The sequence below is a fragment of the Tupaia chinensis genome, unplaced genomic scaffold (genome assembly GCF_000334495.1).
Source record: "Tupaia chinensis unplaced genomic scaffold, TupChi_1.0 Scaffold146140_1, whole genome shotgun sequence".
Taxonomy (NCBI): domain Eukaryota; kingdom Metazoa; phylum Chordata; class Mammalia; order Scandentia; family Tupaiidae; genus Tupaia; species Tupaia belangeri.
In genome coordinates, this window is record NW_006205995.1 from 3,904,922 (window position 1) to 3,927,038 (window position 22,117).

The 22,117-nt window shown below is 38.6% G+C and overlaps 1 protein-coding gene across 4 annotated transcripts in view; it reads right to left on the reverse strand.

The window, feature by feature from the left end:
* GALK2 (galactokinase 2) overlaps positions 1-22,117 on the reverse strand; it is a 147,456-nt gene that overhangs the window by 80,640 nt on the left and 44,699 nt on the right. For all 4 annotated transcript variants that reach the window (XM_006168778.3, XM_006168777.3, XM_014584266.2 and 1 more), the window contains 2 exons: positions 21,366-21,456; positions 16,828-16,974 (listed from right to left, as the gene is read on the reverse strand). In XM_006168778.3, the coding sequence (XP_006168840.1) occupies positions 16,828-16,974; positions 21,366-21,456 (238 nt within the window). The remainder of the gene's footprint in view (positions 1-16,827; positions 16,975-21,365; positions 21,457-22,117) is intronic.

Sequence of the window (22,117 nt, forward strand, 5' to 3'; positions counted from 1 at the left end):
ATTAAAATACATTTTTTTAATGTATAAAAAAATAAAAGACATAGAAGAGATGTTTAAACTATCTAATAATCAAAGATATGCCCATGACAGTATTTGCCAAATTGGAAGAGACTTAAAAGATTGATAAGTAAAGGTGTAGAAAAATACATTTTCTCACACAATTTTGCTGCATATTAGTGGGTAAAATCTTTTTTTAGAGAGCAAGATTTTTTGCTATAAGGCAAATGCACTTGCCGAAGAGACAAAGAGACAGAAAGCGAGAAATCACCCCTTCCCCCGGGGGGAGAGGGGGAGATGGCCATGCCACAGTCCTTTCTCTTCCATTCTCCTCTTGGGATCTTGAGCATGCATGCACATACCCCTGGCATGAGTCTTTTTTTTTTTTTTTTTTTTTTTGGGGGGTTTTTTTCTCTAGGGGACAACACCTTCGGGGAGAGACAGAAAGCGAGAAGTCATCCCCCAGGGAGGATGGCCATGCCACAATCCCTTCTCCTCCATTCTCCTCTTGGGATCTTGGACATGCATGCACACGCGCCCGGCGTGTGTTTAAGCCACTGGGTCCAGGACGCAAACCGCGGTCGACTACGTGGGAGTCCAGTGACATAGCCATTACACTAACTGCTGGTCCCCCGGCATGACTCTTTAAGCTACCTGGTGTGTGACCCAAACTACAATCAACTTCATGGGAGCCCATAGGCATAACCATTACACCATCTCCTGGTCCTGAAATCTTTTTTTCTTATTTGTTTTATTGCCAGAGGGCATGTAATTCATGAGAGAGGGAGAAAATGTCCTCACCTGGGCATGGTCATGTCACATTCCTTCTTCCTCCTTTTCTCCTTCCTGTAGGGACTTTGAGCATGCAGGCACATGTGTCTATCATGTTTGTTTTTTTCTTTTTTTTGGAGAGGTTTTTGCTATAGGACACGTGCACTCGCCAGAAAGACAGAGGAGAGACAGAGAGACAGAAAGCGAGAAATCACCCCCCAGGGGGGATGGCCACACCACAATCCCTTCTCCTCCATTCTCCTCTTGGAATCTTGGACATGCACGCACACACGCCCGGCACAAGTTTAAGCCACCAGGTCCGGGACTCAAACCACAGTTGATTACATGGGAGTCCAGCGACATAGCCATTACGCCAACTGCTGATCCCATCTATCTTGTTTTTTAAGCTCCCAAACTGGGAACTGAATAGCAGCTGGTCATGTAGGATCTGATTTCCTTAACCACTGTGTCATTAGGCCATCTGGTAAAACCTTTCTAGATGGCAAATGGACAATGTATTTCACAATTTAAAATGAGAATATCCTTTAACCTAATAATGTTATGTCCTGGGATTTATGCTAAGGAAGGAATAAGTGTGGAAGTAACTGCACAACAGCATTTATCTGTGTCTTTTATATAATAGTAGAAAATTAGAAACAACCGAAGTTTCTACCATACAGGTCTTGTTTAACAAAGTATATTAAATCCTTAAAAAGTAATGATATTAAGTATTAAAATTTATGTTATACAAAACCCTGGAAACAATTGAAATGTCCAGTAATAGGGCTAAGTAAATTATAGTATGACCATATGTTAGAAAACAAGGCACCTATTAAAGAGAATTCAGTAAATGTGTAAGTGCTGACATGGTGTGTGCTGAAGTGGAATGATTCTCAATTTATAGTTTTTAGTGAAAAAGTAAACTAGAGCGGGGAAATGTGTGTGTGTGTACACATATAAAATGTATAAAATTCTCCTATATGTATTGCAAAAAGGGGAGGCATATATAAACATTACATTGGATAGGGTATTTCTGAAAGGACTCATTTTTATAGTGGTTGATCTTAGGTTGAAGCAAGTCTTAATGAATATATATATATATTTTTTTATAAGATATATAGAAAGAAGTATGTGAAGCATAGAACCCTGCAATTGGCTGTGGTCACCCCACAATACTTTGTCCTCCATGTCAGGATTTGGGGCATATATGCACAAGCACCCAGTGTGTTTTTCCAAGCTGCCAGGAGTGGATATGAACTGCTTATCAGATACATTCCAGCTATGTGAGATCCATCTCCCTTACCCACTAGGCTATGGGATCAGCCCGAGAAAGTCAAATTTTATCAAGCACTTTATCTAAGACAATAATATGTATTACTTTGTTAACACAGTAAATCAATTTTTAAAATAATTATTTTATTTTATCTTTATTTATTTATTTTATTTTAATTTGACCATAGAGGAACAGAGTAATAGAGAGAGAGAGGGAAAGCGAGAAAGCAAGCCACCAAGTCCAGGACTTGAACCATGGTCAGCCATGTAGGAGTCCAGCACCCTTAACCACCACACCACCTGCAGGCCCCAATTTATTTATTTATTTATTTATTTTTGGAGAGGTTTTTCACTATAGGACATGTGCGCTCGCCAGACAGACAGAGAGAGACATGGAGATAGAAAGTGAGAAATCACCCACCAGTGGGGATGGTCATGCTGCAATCCCTTCTCCTCCATTCTCCTCTCGGGATCTTAGGCACACACACATGTGCCCGGCATGAGTTTTTAGCCACCGGGTCCGGGACGCGAACCGCAGTCGACTACGTGGGAGTCCAGCGACATAGCCATTATGCTAACTGCTGGTTCCCGGCCCCAATTTATTTTTAATAGAGATTTTTGCTATTGTGTGTGTGGGCTCACCAGAGAGACGGACAGACAGAAAGCAAGAAAGCATCCCCTGGGGGGATGGCCACACAGCAATCTCTTCTCCTCCATTCTCCTCTCAGGATCTTGGGCATACACACTTGGCATGAGTTTTAAGCTACCTGGTCTGGGATTTGAACCACAGTCGACTATGTGGGAGTCCAGCGACATAACCATTATGCCATCTGCTGGTACCTACTTATTTAATTTTTAATTTGCCTTAGCGCATGTGCACTCATGAGAGAGAAAGTGAGAAAGCACGCTACCAGGTCTAGGTTTCAAACAGCAGTCAGTCATGTGTGAGTCCAATGCCCTAACCACCATGCCACCTGCCATCCCCAAGTTGATTATTTTTTTAAATAATAAACTAACCTTCAATTCTCAGAATAAACTCAACTTGGACAAAATGTATTATCCTATTATACTAAACTAAATTTGTGAACATTTTGTTTAGAATTCTTTTACATATAAGGTCATGAGGAAGACTGACCTATAATTTTCTTTTCTTGTGATGTCCTTGTCAGGGTTGGAATCAGGTATCATATTTGGTTTGTTATCGAGTGTTCTTTCTTTTCACATACTTTGGAAGAATTCTATACACAACTTCTGTATGACATTCCTATTTTTATGTTAATCCAGTCTTTCCAACAAAACTGTAAACTTGACAAGCCCAAGGACTACACCTAGGTTATTCTGTGTGCTGAGACCCCTTTGCTTTGGAAATTGTAGGTATTAAAAAAAAAAAAGATAACTACAGATTCAGCGTCCCTAATCTGAAAATTCAAAACACTCCTCAACCGAAATCTTTAAGTACCCACAAGATGCCATAGTGGAAAATTTCACATCTAACCTCATGTGACGGGTTCCAGTCAAAAGGTATAAAAGTGGCCAAAGGTATAAAAGTGGGCCAGCAGGTGGAGCGGTGGTTAAGGGCGCTGGACTCCCACATGACTAACTCCAGTTCAAGTCCCAGACCTGGGTCTGTGACTGGAATCACAGTCGACTACATGGGAGGTCAGTGACATAACCATTATTCCTTCTGCTGGTCCCCAGAAATCTTTTTTTTGACTCAACAAAAAGTGTGGCTAGTGCCTTTGTTCCCCAGTGGCATGATGTATATGAGAAATGAGTGTTTTTTTTGGTCAAATCAAAGTTTGCAGACATGGAGAGTTTAAAGGCATTTCAGTAAAGTTTAGAAAACTGACAGATTGTGGGAATCAGCAGTTAGCGTAATGGCTATGTCGCTGGACTCCCACGTAGTCGACTGCGGTTCGTGTCCCGGACCCGGTGGCTTAAAACTCACGCCGGGCGCGTGTGCGTGCGTGCCCAAGATCCCGAGAGGAGAATGGAGGAGAAGGGATTGTGGCGTGACCATCCCCCCTGGGGGGTGATTTCTCGCTTTCTGTCTCTATGTCTCTCTCTGTCTGTCTGGTGAGCGCAAGCGCCCTATAGTGAAAATCTCTCCAAAAAAAGAAAAAACTGACAGATTGTTACAGAGAAATCTTTGACACTTTTCTCACCTGAAAACATACTGGCTTTGAGCTGCTTTCTCTGCATACGGGAAGTCTCAGTGTTGTATTTGTGGACTCTTAGGATTATTAAATTCAGCATCAGGAAAAGAATCAAATACTAATTGGTGGAATAAACAATTAAAGGTTTTTTTGTTTTTTGTTTTTTTCTTTTTAAAGGAGAAGAGTGTGAGGAAAAGAATCAAGGAGATAAATAGAGACGGGACATTTATGGGACACAGAAGTGGATGATTGTCTGCTAATGAGAACATGTATAGTATCTTCAACTGGACTGGTGTGACGTGTATTCATGTTGGGTAAATTCACTTTACAAGCTGTAGTGATGTATAGTGATTAAATGTATAAAAAGAAATAAAAGTAAAATGAAAAAAATTACCTTCAGGCTTTGTGTTTAAGATGTACATGAACTACAAATGAATTTTGTGCTTGGACTTGGAGTCCATTTCCAATATATCTCATTATATAGGCAAATATTCCAAAATGCAAAAAAAGAAAAGAAAAAAGAAAAAATCCAAAACACTTCTGCCCCCAAGTATTTCAGATAAGGGATACTCAACGTGTATACTTTGACAAAAAATATATACTCTGTCAACATATTAAAAAGAACATTTGGAACCAGCAGGTGGTGTGCTGGATAAAGGTACTAGATTCCTACATGGCCAACCATATTTTGAGGTCTGGACCTGGTGGCTTGCTTTCTCGCTTTCCTTTTCTCTCTCTCTCATTGTCTCTATATGGTCAAATTAAAAAATAATAATAACAAATGGAATTAAGTAAATAAATAATTCTTTTTTTAAAAAAAGCACATTCATTTCATGTATTAAGCATATAAATGAAAACTGAAATTCTCTTCCAGCATGTTGAGTGCATCAGAAGGGTCACAGAATGTTAGAGCTGGCCCTCATCTCAGGGTGTTCCATATGTCTGCACCAGTAATAAATTACATTTTATCGCAGGTAAGAGTGCAGTTGAGTGGAAAATATCTATTTTGGATCAAACGCATCCAAGCTAGAATGCAGATAACTCCATTTACAGTGATTTGTCATTGGTTACTTTATACAAATTCTCTCTCAGTATTTTCTTCTGTAAAACTAAAGTAATAATAAAACATGCTTTACCAAGCTACCATGAGGCTAGAGATGATGCGTATAAAATATCTTGGTGCTTAAGAATAATGAAAATTAGGACCAGCAAGTGGTGTAATGATTACGTCGCTGGACTCCCATGAAGTCAATCATGGTTCAGTCCCAGATGCCCGGAGCATGTGCGTGTGTGCCCAAGATGCCAAGAGGGAACTGGAGGAGAAGGAATTGTAGCGTGACCATTCCCCCTGGAGGGTGAGTTCTCATTTCCTGTCTCTCTGTCTCTCAGGTGCATGCATACACCCTATAGCAAAAATCTCTCCAAAAAAAATTAAATAATAAAACATTTTAAAAGGCATCTTTTACTTTCGCTTAATTTTGTTTTTAATTGCCAGAGGACATGTGCACTTGCCAGAGAGAAAAAGAAAGGAAGAAAGTACCCTCCAGTGGGGCAGGGTCACAGCACAACACCTTCTCTATTTCTCCATCCTTTCGGGATTTGGGGCATGCACGCACATGTATTCGATATGTTTTTCAAGCCAACAGTGTCAATATTCAAACCATGGTAGGCCATGTGGGCTCTAACTCCCTTTACCACTAGGCTACAGGGTTGGCCTATACTCTCACTTAAATTTTTTTTCTTTTTCATTTTTTTGAGAGATTTTTGCTATAGGGCGCATGTACTGCCCGGAAAGACAGAGACAGAAAGCAAGAAATCACCCCCCGGGGGGATGGCCGCACCACAATCCCTTCTCCTCCATTTTCCTCTTGGTATCTTAGGCACACACATACATGGTGTGAGGTTTAAGTTGCTAGGTTCGAGACTCGAACCGTGGTTGACTCCGTGGGGGCCAGTGACATAACCATTATACCATCTACTGGTCCCCTCATTTAAATTCTAACATAGAACTTTAAAGCCATAGTTTTCAGTAGTTACCCCCAAACTTTTGTGTCTCCAATACTGCAAATGTATGCCTTAAACCATTTCCATTCATTAACCTTTTCCCTGAGTCACTGTTTTCTCTCTTTACTATTCCTGTGCTTACTGATATTCTTAAGAAACTTCATGAAATTATAAAAACTTCCCTGACTTAATTTATTTTCATATTTTACCTATTTTCTTGCTAAACTCTTCCTGTAAACTTTTCCAAAATCTATTAGGAATGTCAAAACACTAGTGTTACAACAGTATTTTTTTTTTTTTTTTTTTTTTTAGTTTTTCTTTTTAGAAGTTTTTCCTTAGGGTGCATACAGCCACCAGGGAAAGAAAGAGACAGAGAGAGACAGAGACCGTGAAATGGAGGGTGAGAAATCGCCCCCCATCCCTACCCCACCCCCATCCTGGGGAATGGCCACACTGAAATTCCATCTCCATTCCCTTCCCAGGATCTTGGGTATGTATACACAAGCACCCAGCGCATTACACCAATTTTACTGATTAACCCATACAAAGGTAATAGAAGAGCTACTCTCATTCTTATGTTAGAAACAGAAATTGAATTATGGGAGGTTATCACAAGTTACAGAGCAAATTAGTCACAAGGGGACAAGGTCTAGGCAGCCTTTCACTGTCCTCCTTACTCTATCAGCATAGGAGGTCAGCATAGGGTAATTCCTGACCAAGACGTCTGCCATCCCCCAGTGAAATACAACTGCCTGGAAATAGATGATGAACACTTCTAAATTTGGTAGGTGGTTTATTTAGGTTTATATTTTCATCTTTTAGTTATTTTCAACGCACACAATAAATGTAGTAGGCAAAGGTTATGCACATATGTTCTATACTCAATATTGCCTGCATTGTTTGATGTATTTTTTTTAATTCTGGATAACATTTAGCTTATTATTGGGTACAAGTCAAAGTTTGGAGGCCTTGAAACACAGTGACCTAATAAAGATAAGGATCTAAGGATCACAACAAAAGTTCAAAACACAACAAGGCATATGTATGAATTTGCGGCAACAGTAATTTCATCTGAAGCCACTCAGAAACAGTGACCCACACTCTTCCAAACTGCTGTCCCCTAACTAGTTGTTTGCCTTCATTTATGCTAAAGGTAAATATGTATGTAGCTATGGAAAGGAAATGGAAAAAAATAAATAAACAAACAGAAGTGGCCTAAACAATCTTTGCAAGGCAAGGCTCCTAATCTGCAATGAAATAGCTTAGTCACATCACCCAGGTGAATCCAAATAACTCAAAATCATTAAACAAATGATTCAGTCCCTAATTCTACTCCTAAAAAATAATATAACCAGAGATGCAAACACAATCCCACAAAACTAAAAGGAGCTTGGTTCTTTTTTTACTGATAAAACCATGTGAATGGTTTCATATTTATATTCTTAACTTAAAATTTCAAACATATTTAAACACAGGCCACCCAGGGCTAACACTAAAGCTTCCTGGATTTTATACCAGTGAGCACATGGCTTCGGTCCACGTTCAACACTTAATTAAGAGATTCTTTACAAAGACTGTATTCTGGATTTACCATCTTCTCAGAGGACTTGCTGCTGCAGTTCATTAGCAGTCAACATCTGGCTGGAAGATTTTAAACTACTATTTAACCATTATATGGATGAGGTTTTTGTTATTCTAAGCAAACTGAAATAATGTCCTTGTATGGACTTCTAAACATAATGCTTCACGACAGTGTAAATTGGTTTCTGATTTTTCTTATGCCATGTAACAAACTGCTATTAAAACATTCAAATCATAGTTTAAACCGTTGTGTAATTGTGAGATCCTTTTCATTTTATAATGTAGACATATCTACTTTTTAAGCACAAGCAAGGTCTCATTCTGAAGGCCAAGAAATATTTCACTTGAATGTAGCTATATGCAAAGAAAAATATAGCCCTAGGCTTTCTCAAGGTGACAGCTCTTATAAACTCAGAGAAGTGAAAAAGTAGACTATTTGGCACAGAAGTTTAAACATTCCTCTTAATCTGCTTCTGAACCTAAGAGGTCCCCTACACAGTATGGATTTCAAACTTCAAAAACACTCCTCTGAAGAGATCATCAACACAACTAATTTGTCCCTGAAATTAAGTTAACTAAATCTGTTCAGAGACTTGAGCAATGAGAAAACATCCCTGAAGTCAAATAAGTTTTTAAAGGAATTTCATGAGGCTGCATAAGAATTTCTAGGCCTCGGCTGACACATATTTTTAAGTCTGGCTCAGAGAACTGTTATAATCTGCTCTTGGGTTTACTCTGCCCGAAATGCCCTTGGGCCCTTCCCAGTACTTTGTGTCAAGACACAATCTTCGCTGCCTTTACAATTTTCTTAGAACTCACTCACCACTTTTTTTAAATCTTCCTTGTTTAATTTCACCATGGAGCCATTATTTCAACCCTGTTCCCTACTGATATATAAAATTCTTCATGCCTGTATGAGATATTCAGTTAATAAATCTTCTGTTAGTATTCCACTATGTACATGAAAATTCCAGAAAGGCATTGATCATTTCTTTCCTTTCCTTCTCTTTTTTCTGTACTTTCTTTCTCCTTTTTTCCTCTCCTTTTTATTCCCTTTTTGTTTGTTTTTCATTGCTGTCTTCCTTGCCAGTGTGGGGTACAGTATGGTACTCCCAGGTAAAAGAATTCAGGCAACATAAATCATATCTTGCAGGCCAACCAGTGACGTGGTGGTGCAGGTGGCTGGACCCCAAAGGGCTGATGGTGTGGCTCAAGTCCTAGACCTACGCACGCGCCTATGTGCCCAAAATCCCAAGAAAAGACTGGAGAAATGATTTGGCCTTGGCCATCCCCCCTCAGGAGGTGCTTTCTCACTTTCTGTTTCTGGTAAGTTCACGCACCCTATAGCAAACTTAGAAAAGTATATATGTTGCAAATCTTCACTTATAGCCCGCCGAAGGCCTTAGGTTGCACTGAGAATGAGACCCAAAGGAGAGGCTACACAACATGGCTCCTAGCCCTCAGCTCTCCTCCCTGGCTGTGCTCCAGACTCACTGCAGCCCAGTAACATGGGCCTCCGCTCTCCCTGAGCACGGCCAACTCACTTCTACCTTAGGGCTTTCATGTGCTGTCCCCTCAGCTTCCCTCAGGTCTCTCTTCAAATGCCCCCTCCATAGAGAAGATGTGTCCTAACTCCCTAGCTAACACAGTTCACCCTTATTACAGCCTATTTTTCTTCACAGCCATAGCTGATATAATGCTATTTATTTATTTGTATAGTTGTTCATTATTTATTCCCCACTATCACCACCATCACTAGCATGAAGAATTTATGGAATCAGGGCTTTGCTGATTATGTTGTTTTATGTCTGGTACCTGGGACAATGCCTGGCACATATTAGGTGTTCAACAAATGTCACTGAATCACTCCCCAGACTTAAGATAGAAGTTTATATTGTGGCCAAAAAACCTATCTTCACTGGGAAGCTTTCCCTCACAAGTCCAGTGTTATCCCTGGTACTCCAGGATTCCTAGTAATAAATAGGATTCTTGATGCCAACTGGAATATGATGAGATATATAGATGTACTTTTTCATCCACAGTTTCTGGCATATACTATTTGGTGTTTTGTCCTTGTTTTTTGCAGCTCCCCACGGCAGGCCATAGAGCTAGTCATACAGAAATTAATACCTCCATTCCAGTTGGACCCTGCCCCATAGCCAGGAGAAAGGAATGCTGTACAGAGAGGCCACAAAGAATCTGAACAGACAGGCCTTGCTAGGGTTCTGCACTCCATCTGTTAGCATTAGATCATACCCTTTTTGTCCAATCAGATTTTTACATAGTTGTCCATGCTTCAGTCATGCCCAGGCAATGAAGCCTCCATAAAAAGCCCAAAAGACAGGCTGCAGAGAGCTTCTGGACAGAAGAGCACAGGGAGGCATGCAGGAAGGTGAATAAGAACTCATCCACATGCCTGGAGAGTGGCATACCCCAACTCCACCCAGTAGAAGCTCCTCTGCTCAGGACCCTTCCAGACCTGTGTATCTCTTCATCTGGCATTTATTTGTATCCTTTAAAATATTCTTTGTAATAAGCAAGTAAGTATGTACCTGAGTTCTGTGAACCGTTCTAGCAAATTCATTGAGACTAAAGAGGTAGTCATGGGAACCCTAACTTGTAGCTTGTAGGTCAGACATCTGGAACTTGAGACTGGTGTCTGAAGTGGGGGCAGTCTTGAAGGACTGAGCCTTTAACTTGTGAGATTTGACATTATTTTTAGGTGGATAGCATCAGAATTGAACTGGATTAGAGGTGTAAACACAAAACTGCTTGCTTGCTGGATGGGTGGGTGGGGAGAAATTGCCACACATTTGGGGATCACAAAAGTGATCTGTGTTGTGAGAAGACAGTAGGAGTTACTGAATTTTTTTTAAGAATTATTTTATTGGGACCAGTAGTTAGCGTAATGGCTATGTAGCTGAACTCCCATATAGTCAATCGCGGTTCGAATCCCGGACCTGGTGGCTTAAACTCACGACGAGCGCGTGTGCATATGTGCCCAAGATCCCGAGAGGAGAATGGAGGAGAAGGGATTGCAGCGTGGCCATCCCCCCTGGGGGGGGGTGATTTCTCACTTTCTGTCTCTCTCTCTGTGTTTCTGGCGAGTGCACGTGCCCTATAACCAAAAAAAAAAAAAACCTCTCCAAAAGAAAAAGAAAAAGAAAATTATTTTATTTAACATTATTTATTTATTTTGTTTTGACCAGAGAGGAACAGAGTGAGAGAGAGAGAGAGAGAAGGAAAGTGAAAAAGTAAGCCACTAAGTCCAGGACTCAAAACAGGGTCAGCCATGTGGGAGTCTAGCACCCTTAACCACAACGCCACCTGCTGGCCACAGGAGTTACTGAATTTGAGATTTTGTGTTGTGGGGTTTTTTTGTTTTTTTGTTTTTTTAGAGATTTTTACTATAGGGTGCCTGTGCTTGCCAGAAAGACAGAGACAGAGTTCACCATCTCATGAATTCAAAATTTACACCCACCCCACCGCACCCCATAAGCAGAGGAATTTATGGGAAGAAGCCAGCCTAACACACCTTACTACCCAAGGCTAACTCCTTATGGACTTACAACCTGTTTCCTGTCAGCCAACTATCGCTAATATCCTTAGGAGGTACTGGTCTTTGCTTTATGGCCTCCAAGGACAGCTCCAAAAACAGACAGAAACTAGACTCAAGTCCAGAGCAACCTGAATGCTAAGCTAGTAATAGCCAAGTATATTACCTTTAAATTTTTTAAATTTTTATCTTTTGGCTATAGGGGGTGTGTATTCACCAGAGACAGACAGAGAGGGAAAATGAGAAAGAACCCCCTCAGCAGGGATAGCCACACCATCATCCCTTTTCCTCCAATTTCTTAGGATTTTGAGCACACACACACATGTGCCCAGTATGATTTTCTATATAGCCATATCTTGACCTTGGTAACTAACATTTTCCTGGCGAGATTTTTTTTTATTTTTTGATACTCAAATTTCATAGAACGCTCATATCTCTAAATGCAACACTTTCACTTTAAATGTTCCTGTTGGAAAATACATGTTTGCATACTTAAAACTCAAAACGGCATTGTTAATGAAGTAACATGCAGAGTACTAGGGCACCAGACATCAAGAGAGGTGATATACAATATGTATATTAATTGTTTGGTGCTGAAAATTGGTTTCAGCATTTTTCATCCTACTTCTGTTCTAGGTACTGAGGGATTTTATTGTGTTTTTTGTAACATTGTAGGAAATTAGAGGTTCTGAGTTGACAAATAATCCATTATACATTTTCCTATTTAATAAGAAATAGGTCCTTGCCTAATGATTTTGTGCATAACATCTGATTTTTGAAATGGACTATTGTCATTATTTGGAAGATGCCAGTATTTCCTTGGATTTTTTCAACCAAAACCCATCAACCAGCCTCTCCCTGGGCCTTTCCAATTTGGTCCTGCTTCCACAGTTCATTTGTTCTCAGTCCCTCACCTTGACTCAGGAGATCCCTCCGTGCCTCTATCTTTCAGCTCCCCCAATTCAGGTCCCTCAGGTCATCCCCTTCTCTTGCTTCTCATTCATTCAGCTCTTCTCTCTATCCTTTTCTTTATTTAACTTTGACCAAAGGGATACCTGATCATAATCTAAAAGGTCAAATGAGGCTAAAGGCTTATAGGAACAACAAAAGCAGTCCTGAACTCTTACCCTCTCATTCCTATCCCCAATGCAATGTGCAGAGAGGCAAATATTTTTAACTCTTTGCTCTTGCTTCAAATTACCTAATACTCTAAGTAAAACATTATCTCCTTATTGCTTCATTTTTAAGTTTAGTCATTGCTTCTCTTATGGTAAATAAGAATTTTAGTTCCCTTTTATGTACCTTTTCCTTACACTCTTCCAAATTTTTTAATAAAGTTACGCCAAAAACTTTATTTAAATCTGTATTTAGTGTGAGACTATTATTCAATTATGAGCCAAATTCTAAAAAATGATTGATTTCCTTTATAGTTTGTTCTCTTGTTTGTTTTTCCAATATTTAATAATTGCCTCATTTCTAGCATACCTAGCTAAGTCTTCCCACATCCTAAAACAGCTCTGTAAAGTCACTCTCAATCCATTGTTCTATATGACTGAATATATCAGATTTACCTGTTTGTTTTTTTAAACTAAGATTTGAGTTACATTTTCCTCTCCCTCTTTTCATTCTAATCTGTACTGTTTTTTTAAAGTGTTTTTTTAATTATTTAATTTTATTTATTCATTCATTTATTTTAATTCAACCAGACACACACACACACACACACACACACACAAAGAGAGAGAGAGAGAGAAAGCGAGAAAGCTGCAAGGTCCAGGACTTGAACCATGGTCGGCCATGTGGGAGTATCCAGCACCTTAACCACCACTCCATCTGCTGGTCCCCTAATCTGTACTGTTTTCTAACCTGCTAAATGCTATAGGTGTTACGTTGGGGTTTCCTTTAACCAATGTTCTGTGAATACCCAACTCCTCTCTCCAGCATTAGACTTCCCATTTCCTACTTTCGTGTCATCTACTTTCATGGCTAGTTCCCTAGTTTAGTGGACACCCTCTAGACTTTCAGACTATGCATGTTGAAAACTGAGGGATTAGAGAACATCTGGCATCTGAACAGTGCAATTCCCAGCTCCGATCCTCTAGTCAGCTCCAGCACACTGGTAACCTTGCCACCCTATACCCCATCTTGAATGTTGGTGGATCTTTCTCAGAGTGAAATCTTACTGGTCCAGCTACTCTATGAGTACCTCATGTACAATCAGCCTTTTAGTGACTCGCTCTTAAATATGATAGAGCATTGAAGGATAATCAGATTTTGGAAGAAAGTCGCTAATCAAAACAAGCAAGCAATCAAACAAACAAACAAATAAAACAAGAGCCCAGAAGAAATAGATAGTACTGAGAACAGAAGAATGCTTCAAAGATGACATGATATCCTCAGAGAAACTAAAGAAAAAAAAATTGAAAAAAGAATAGAGTGTTTTCTTTCTTTTTAACAAGTAGACAATAAGGAAAACTTTTGGATATTAAAAATATGATAGCAAAACAAACAAAAAAAATCAGTGAAATAATTGGAAGAATTCTCTGGTAGAGTGGGGGGTGGGGGGGGTGGGAGGAGAAGGAAAAAAAGAGAGAAGGAAATATGTGGATCACTTCCAGAAATCCAAATCTAAGAGCATGGAATAACAGAGAAGACAATCATTAGAGAAAAATTTAAGCAATAATATTTCTTCAAAGTGAAATGTAAATTCTCAGATTGAAACGGCTCCATTTCTCCCTCCTTTATGACATTTTGGTCACACACAGACATGCACCCAGTACTGCCAGGTCTGTCACTCAAACCATGTAATTGATTATGTGGGGTTCAGACTTCTTAACCACTATGCCACAGGATGGTCCCAATTCTATATCTTGTACTGCCTTAGGGTTCAGTGTCCCCAAATCTAGACAATTTCTCAGTCCTACAAAGGTGGAAGGAAAAGTCCCAGGTAAGAGAGCATTTTGAGGGTCTAACTTGTTCTCAAAGAGACTTTCTTTGTAAGTCTTTTTAGGGACTCAAAAGGATAATCAGAGCTTCAAAGAGCTGTGGGATGAGTCAGCTTGCTTTCCATCTACATCTTCCTCCACAAGCACTTGGCTCTGACCTTTCTCCATTCCTCTAAGTCATGCTCCATTCTTCCATCCACTTTCCATCTTTGTATTTTGTGGTTTAGGGTTATTTACATGGTGTTGGCTTATCAAAAAATAGAGTGTGTGCTTCCTTTTCTTATTTCCCTGTTGTTTGGAAATCCTTTCTGAGAAAAGAAGATTGAGTGAGAGACTAAGAGAGTATGTCTCTATTCTGACATCTTAAAACCAGAAGTCTTTAACCTTTCTTTTTCATAGGTCTTCTACCATACCATACCATAAATTAGTCTACCAGTAATATTCTGATTCATAAACATTGGCTTCCAAACTCTCTAGGTTATTAGTCATATTGTTTTGCTACTTTCAGGCATGCAATATTTCATCTATTAATGAATTAACAAGTTGCACATATATTTCCCATATACCATTAGCACTCGCTGTTGTCTGCAGCTAAATTGAGTAAACTGTGTATAACATAATAGTGAAGCCATTAGTCACAATCTCATGTGAGACTTAAGTGTCTTTAATAAATAGACTGGTTATTCCCCAGTTGCACCCCTGCCCCTGTATCCTCATACTTCTCTCTACCCCAGGGGCTGGCTGCTACAAACTACTCCCCTCATCCACTCCTATTCAGTGCCACTTCTGGCTATGTCATGCTTTCCCTGCCTTGCTACATTTCTGGCAGCATCACTGTACAGCCAAAGCTCCTGAAGTATAACGGCTTCAGCTTCACAATGGAACCCTTCCTAGCCAGTTCCCTTGACCTTGCTCATACCTCTGTAAATAGTTTCCTGTTAAATTCTCTTCAAAGTATATTCTACATTCCAATCTTTCTTACTGGGACACTAACTGATACATCAATAAAAAGAGGATTTTGAACTAGCTGGTCTCTAACGTGCCTTGAGTTCTTATGTTCTATGATTTTTCTAAGAGTCATGTATACAGTTGAACAGATCAGGAACTTTCTTTTAAGATTCTGTATAGCCAAATGAAATAAAAACAGAAACAAAAAAATATGATAATAATTAAAAAAAACCCTCTCTTGGGACCAGCAGGTGGCATAATGATTACATCACTGGACTCCCACATAGCCAACTGTGGTTTGAGTTCCAGACTTGGAGACTTGAAACTCATGCTGGACGCATATGCATGCTTGCCCAAGATCCCAAGAGGAGAATGGAGAAGAAGGGACTGCAGCGTGGCCAACCCCCCTGGGGGTGATTTTTGGCTTTCTGTTTCTCTGTCGCTCTTCATCACTTCGACATGTACCCTATAGCAAAAATCTCTTTTAAAAAAAAAAGAAAGCCTCTCCAAATAATTTTGCTTAGCCCCTAGGAAATGTAAGTACTGCTAGTATGACAGACTAGCAGGGAAAGCAGGATATGCACATTGTTCCCTTTATGCTATAGGCATGTGTGCTTCAAAGAGACTAAACATGTGAATGGCTTTCTCTTAGCACCATATCTGTTCCCAAAGCATCTGCAAACTTGGTAGTATATCTACATAAAGTAAAAAGAACCTATGATAACATTTTATGTGAACCAGAATGCCAACGCATTAATTTAAAGCTGGACAGACCTGCTCTGAACTACAAAATCAGATCTATGTGAACTGGTGAAGTTGAAGCTTTCAGACCTCTTAGAGACTTTATATTTCCTTTAAATAAGCATTTCCTCTTTTTAATACAATATTCTTTACGTTTATTTCAGCCACTAATCTGCTGGCATAAACAGATATGCTGTTCAGTTCCTTTATTACCTATTCTTTGTTTTCTTTACTCACTGCTTGTCAAATATTTAAAGTTTTAGGTGAAAATAAGCAGGCCTAATTATGAGGCCCAGAAACTCTTACTCTAAATTTCACTTGTTAATGAGGTCATCTAAAAAGATGTGCATGCACTGAAACTCCACTTAACTCAAGAATATTTTAATACAGCTATTCACACTCGGTACACTCACTGTTTGGAGGGTATCAGCTACTTTAGAGTGATTTAACACAAACAGGACTTGTTAAGTGACAATGCTTGCCTATGTCTGCAGTTCTATCAGGTAAGACAAAGTTTTTCAATCAAGAAAGGCATTCTGATTTTGAGATTTGAATGCAAATGCCTTTATTTATTTACTTGTTTGTTTAATTATCAGAGGGTACATGTACTAGGGAGAACCCCCCCCCCAAATGGGGCATGGCCACAATCCCTTCTCCATTTCTCCATCCTCTCAAGATTTTGAGTATGCATACACACGTGCCTAGCATATATTTCAGGCTCTTGGAGCTGGGATTAGAAACACAGTCAGCCATGTGGGATCTGGCTCACTTAACCACCAAGCAATGGGGCCTGCCTTGCAAACATCTTTACATAGACAGGGCTAAGTGAAATTTACTATCAAAGGTAGTTAGTTACCTTGGATAGCTTCATTCCTAGCACTGTGAGTGTTACCAAGCCAGCACAACAGACCAAAGCACTTGAACTGGAGAGGCCAGAACTTGGTGGGATAGTTCCATCTACCAGGCAGTTCATTCCAGTCAGGTTACTAAGACCAAAGTGTTCCTAGGAATATAAAGAAAAACAACAATGGAGTTCAGTGTTAGATTCAAGGAGTAATGAAAACTTCCTTCATTTCCCAGAGAACAAAAGCCTATTGACAGACTTTGATATTCATAAAAATTAACTATACAGTTCAATTAAGTTCAGGTTGTAAGTGAAATTTTATTTAATGGCTCCTAGAGCTATAGGGTAAGAAATTGTGACGATTATTTTTCATTTTTACTTTGTCAACAAAAAGCTACATTTCCTAAAACTGCCTGGAATGTTCTTTTTCTTGAATATTAATTGATTTGAACAAATGAAAAATATATAAAACAACTACAATTCAACTTACCAAGTAGCTATTTTTTAAATACAGTTATCACCAAGGTAAATTAAATCTCTGTATAACACATTTCCAGCACTAAAAATAAGTCTAACTTCTAAGCAATAGGTTGTTTCTATGGAGTATCTCTGAAGAAAAAGAGTTCTAAACTTTCTCAGTTCTATTTTGCTTAAGGGAAAATCTAAGAGTTCTCAGTTTTGTTTTACTTATAGAAAAGATCAGATTAAGAGATTTTCACAAGATCACACACAGAGAGCTGATAATAAGAGAAGGCCTCTGATTCCTGGTTGAAAACTGCAGTTAAAAAGCTGGGACAGCATACTGTAGACCAGCAGATAGAATGAGGATTTTTTTTTTTTTTTTTTTTTTGAGAGAGAGATTTTTGCTATATGGAGCATATGCTCACTGGAGAGACAGAGAGATGGAAAGCGAGAAATCACCCCCCAAGGGGTTGACCATGCTGCTTCTCCTCCATTCTCCTCTCTGGGTCTTGGGCACACATGCACATGCACCCAGAGTGAGGTTTAAGCCACCAGATCCAGGACTCATACTGCAGTCAACTACCTGGGAGTCCAGCAATGTAACCATTTAGGCCTGGTCCCGAAACATACATATTTTCATAAGAATTTTGGGACCAGCCATTGGCATAATGCCTATGTTGCTGGACTCCCATGTAGTCAACTGTGGTTCGAGTCTCAGACCTGGTGGCTTAAACTCATGCTGGGCATGTGCGTGTCTCTCTCTTTCTGATGAGTGCATGCGCCCTATAGCAAAAAGCTCTCAAAAAAAAAAAAAAAGAAAGAAAGAAAGAAAGAAAGAAAAGAAAACAAAAAACAAAACAAAAACAAAAAATTTATAGGTACAATTTACAATTTATGATAGCTTTAAAGATATCCAGGTTGGGGCCAGTAGGTGGCATGGTGGTTGAGGTCACTGGATTCCCACAAAGTCAACTGCAGTTCAAGTCCCAAACCTGGTAGCTTGCTTTCTCACCTTCACTTTCACTCTCTCTTTGTCTCTCTCTGGTCAAATTAAAAAATAATAATAACAAATAGAATTGAATAAATAAATAATTCTTTGAAAAATAAATAAATAAAGATATCCAGATTAAAATTCAGCCACAACAGAGAATACAGATTCTCAACAAGACAGGGAAACTGCTTCTACAAATAGGAAAGATAAAAGAAGTAACCAGACTCTGATTTAAAGATGGAGGTATAGCAGATGGCATGGTGGTTAGAGGTGGCTGGATTCCCACATGGCCAACTACTGTTGGAGTCCTGGACCTGTCAGCTTGAAAATCATGCCAGGCATGCCCAAGATCCCAGGAAAAAGTAAAGGAGAAGGGATTAGAGTGTGGCCATCCCTATGAGGGTGACTTCTCACTTTCCCTGTCTCTGTCTCTCTCTGGTGAGTGTACACACTCTACGGCAAAAACCTAAAAATAATTAATTTTTTTAAAAAGGTGGAAAACTCCAGTACACTACATGAATATCCAAGACTAGAATACTTTGAATGATAACATAAGCTTTGTAGTTTGATAAATTCAAGGCTACTTCTTCCTCAGGAAATGGTACCATCCTCTGCAAATTACTCAAACGACTCAAGACTAAAAATCAAATGCTACTATATTATCTAATTATCCATTTCATCATACATATTATTCTAAGGAGAAATTTCAATAAGCTTGGAATAACCAAAGTAATAACAAAACTCTACAAATAAAAGACTTGTAATTTTTTTTTGTTCTTTTTTCCTAGCTGGCAAAACTCATATACCACAAAAGAAAAGATTCAGTTGGATGTACTTCTTGATTTCAAGTCATCTAAAAATTTCCTTCCAGAAATACAAACAAATTATAAACTGAAACACTGCTGATGCCAATGCTCTTTCATACAGAACATCAGACAGTTTAAAAAAAAAAAAGAAAAAACTTTGAAGAGTACTATATATTTAACCATAAACTGATCTACAGTGTGTCTTGAATGTGAATCATACTTACAACTTTATCACGCAATGTTTAAATCAAAATCTACAACAGACTCACATACACAGATGTGTTGTGCCAAATTCTGTAACAGCCCTATCCCAAAAGGATAACATGTTCAATTTAATATAAACAGATTATCCTCTGGAACTTTCTAGTATTTGAATCTGAAGGTTTTTGAACAGACTAACATTTAAATTACTTTTCTGCCAAAAGTTCACTGTACCAAACCAGCTTTTGCACATAAATTGTCAAACCAAAGAAGAAAGCTTTAAGACTTAAAATGCTCAAAAACAACACAAAGCAACATGCATTATGTAGGCCACTTTGCCCATATACTACAAAAAGGCATATTGTTATAGGGAAGATCAAATTGCATATGCCAGGCAAATGCTTCCAAATACTGTAATTCCCACTAATGCATATGACAAGCCAGATGATTTGAAGATTTAAAACCTGCCAATAACTTCTCCCGTAAGTAATTACCATGTGTCTGGGAAAAACAAAACATAAATACACAAACATCAAAGAAAGAAATGAATGTATAAATTCTCACACCAGACCACCACAGTTAAAACACAGGACTAAGCATCAATAATATATCTGATACCTTTCTCTAATGGATATGCCACTGTGTTCTAGGCTACTTATGACAATCCGAGATGGGACCAACAGGTAGTAAGGAATAAAAACTCTCTAAAACATAGCTTAGTTTGTTTGTTTGCATTGTGCTCAAAAGTCAAAATCCACCTCTTAATGTCCATTATCTATATGATTCTATACAGGAGTCACCATACCTAAAATAATTAATGAAATATCAAAGTGGCTCTAAAAATAGCAAATGTAGATATTCTTCTTATCCTTCATATTTCTTAAATTATGAGATAAAGAGGAAACATTTCATTTTCTTGTTCTTTATTATTATTGCCAGAAGGTATGTGTGCTCATTAGAGAGAAAGGAAAGAGAGAGAGAGAATGAGAAAGCATCCCCCAGTGAACTGTGGTCATGCCACCATCCTTTTTCTTCCATTTCTCCATCCTGTCAGGATTTGGGGAACACATACACATGTGCCCAGTGTGTTTTTCAAGCTACCAGGCCAGGACTAGAACCAAGGGCAGTCATGTAGGGTCCACCTTACTATGCACAGCACTTAGTCACTATGTTATGAGGTTGTGGCCTTGTTGTTCTTGTAAATGGCATCAGAGCTTTTCAAGGTTAATGTGATTTCTCTAGGAAAATACTTGTACTAATGCATTTCACCATATCTTTGTTGTTTTTGTTTTTGTTTTTTTTTAAGCTCTAGCTGAAGTAGTAAAAACAGTACTAGTTACCATTTGTTGAATGCCTACTAGTATCAACACTGTAATCCTTACTACACCTTTTTGTCAGGATAGCAATGACATCATTTTACAGATAATGAATTTCAGACTTAAGTTAAATTAACCTGAACAAAGTCTTCTAATCCCAAATATCTCACCGATATCTCAGTATGGATAGCAGTTTAGTAATCTGATTTGAAATAAAGCAAATATTCATAAGAAGATAAGAGGACAGAAAACCCTTTAAACAAGACCCTTCTGAAATGTTACTTTTTGAACAGTGTTTCCTAAAGTGCTTAAAAATGTTAACTTTATTTAAGAAAAATTCTCCTAATTCAAATAAAGTTACAATTTAAGAAAAAAAAAAAGTTACATTAACACAGCTGGGTAGAGCTCGCAGTTAAACCCAGGACTGTCCAGTTCTAAATCCTATTATAGTATGTTTACTCCTGTATATCCCAAAAACAAAATGTAAATAATATTCTAGAACATATCCTCAAAAGAAAACGTGAACAAGAATTTTAAAATCAAACAGATGTTTGTTAGATGCACCTGAATTATGAACAGCCAGCTACATGAAAGACCACTACTGCCCCCTGTGAGCATCACCCAGAAACACCACATCTTTCCTAGTCTTCGAAACACATCGTTAGCAAAACAGAACAAAAATACCATTTGTACTAAAAAGAGACAAAAAGATAAATCCAGCATAATATATACCAAAATCTCAATTGCTAGTAGGTGCTTTATAAGCCAATTTACCTGAATTCCTTTAAATCCACATAAGAAATAGTTGTGCCACAGAGGCTTGGTGTTGTCGATCTGAATGCTATTAGCACTAGTTCTGAAGTCTCTGCAAAAACAAAAGGCACAATTAATTTGTCTGCAGGCCTATGCTAAAATTAGTGGCTAACTGCTGCCATCTTGTGCCGAGACAGTGATACTGGAATCTTCTTATCCAATTACATCCTGAATGTGTGTACTTTACAGTCTACCCCAAAGGCAGATTTCCAGCTGTTGAAAGTTAAAAGAGAAAGTTGAAAGGGACTTATTAACTAAACTATCTTCAAATGACCCTTTTAATTTCCTGAAATGGAGAGGAACTAATATATTTTAGCATAATCTACAAACATTTTATTTTCATATGCTTATCCTCTGATAAATGTGCTAAGTGGAGGTGTGCTTATCTGCTGTTTGGCACACGCCCAGAAAGAGAAGTTCTCAAAGTCATCTTTCCTCATACTCTCTGCCACTCATCCAGTTTTACCATCTTCACAGTTTAAGAAGGAACAAACAAAACAAATAACAGTTCTAATGGATCATAACCCATTGTACAATAAGATTTCATGAGTCTACACTAATGGATTATTAACAAATGAATTAATAAAAGAAGGGGAAACTCATTCTTACAGTAAAATGCCAACTAACAGATGTAAAAGAAATGATGGAAATTTAAAAAATCACTACATGGCAAACACCATGATCATTTTTTCAGGAAGAAAGCTATTGATGAA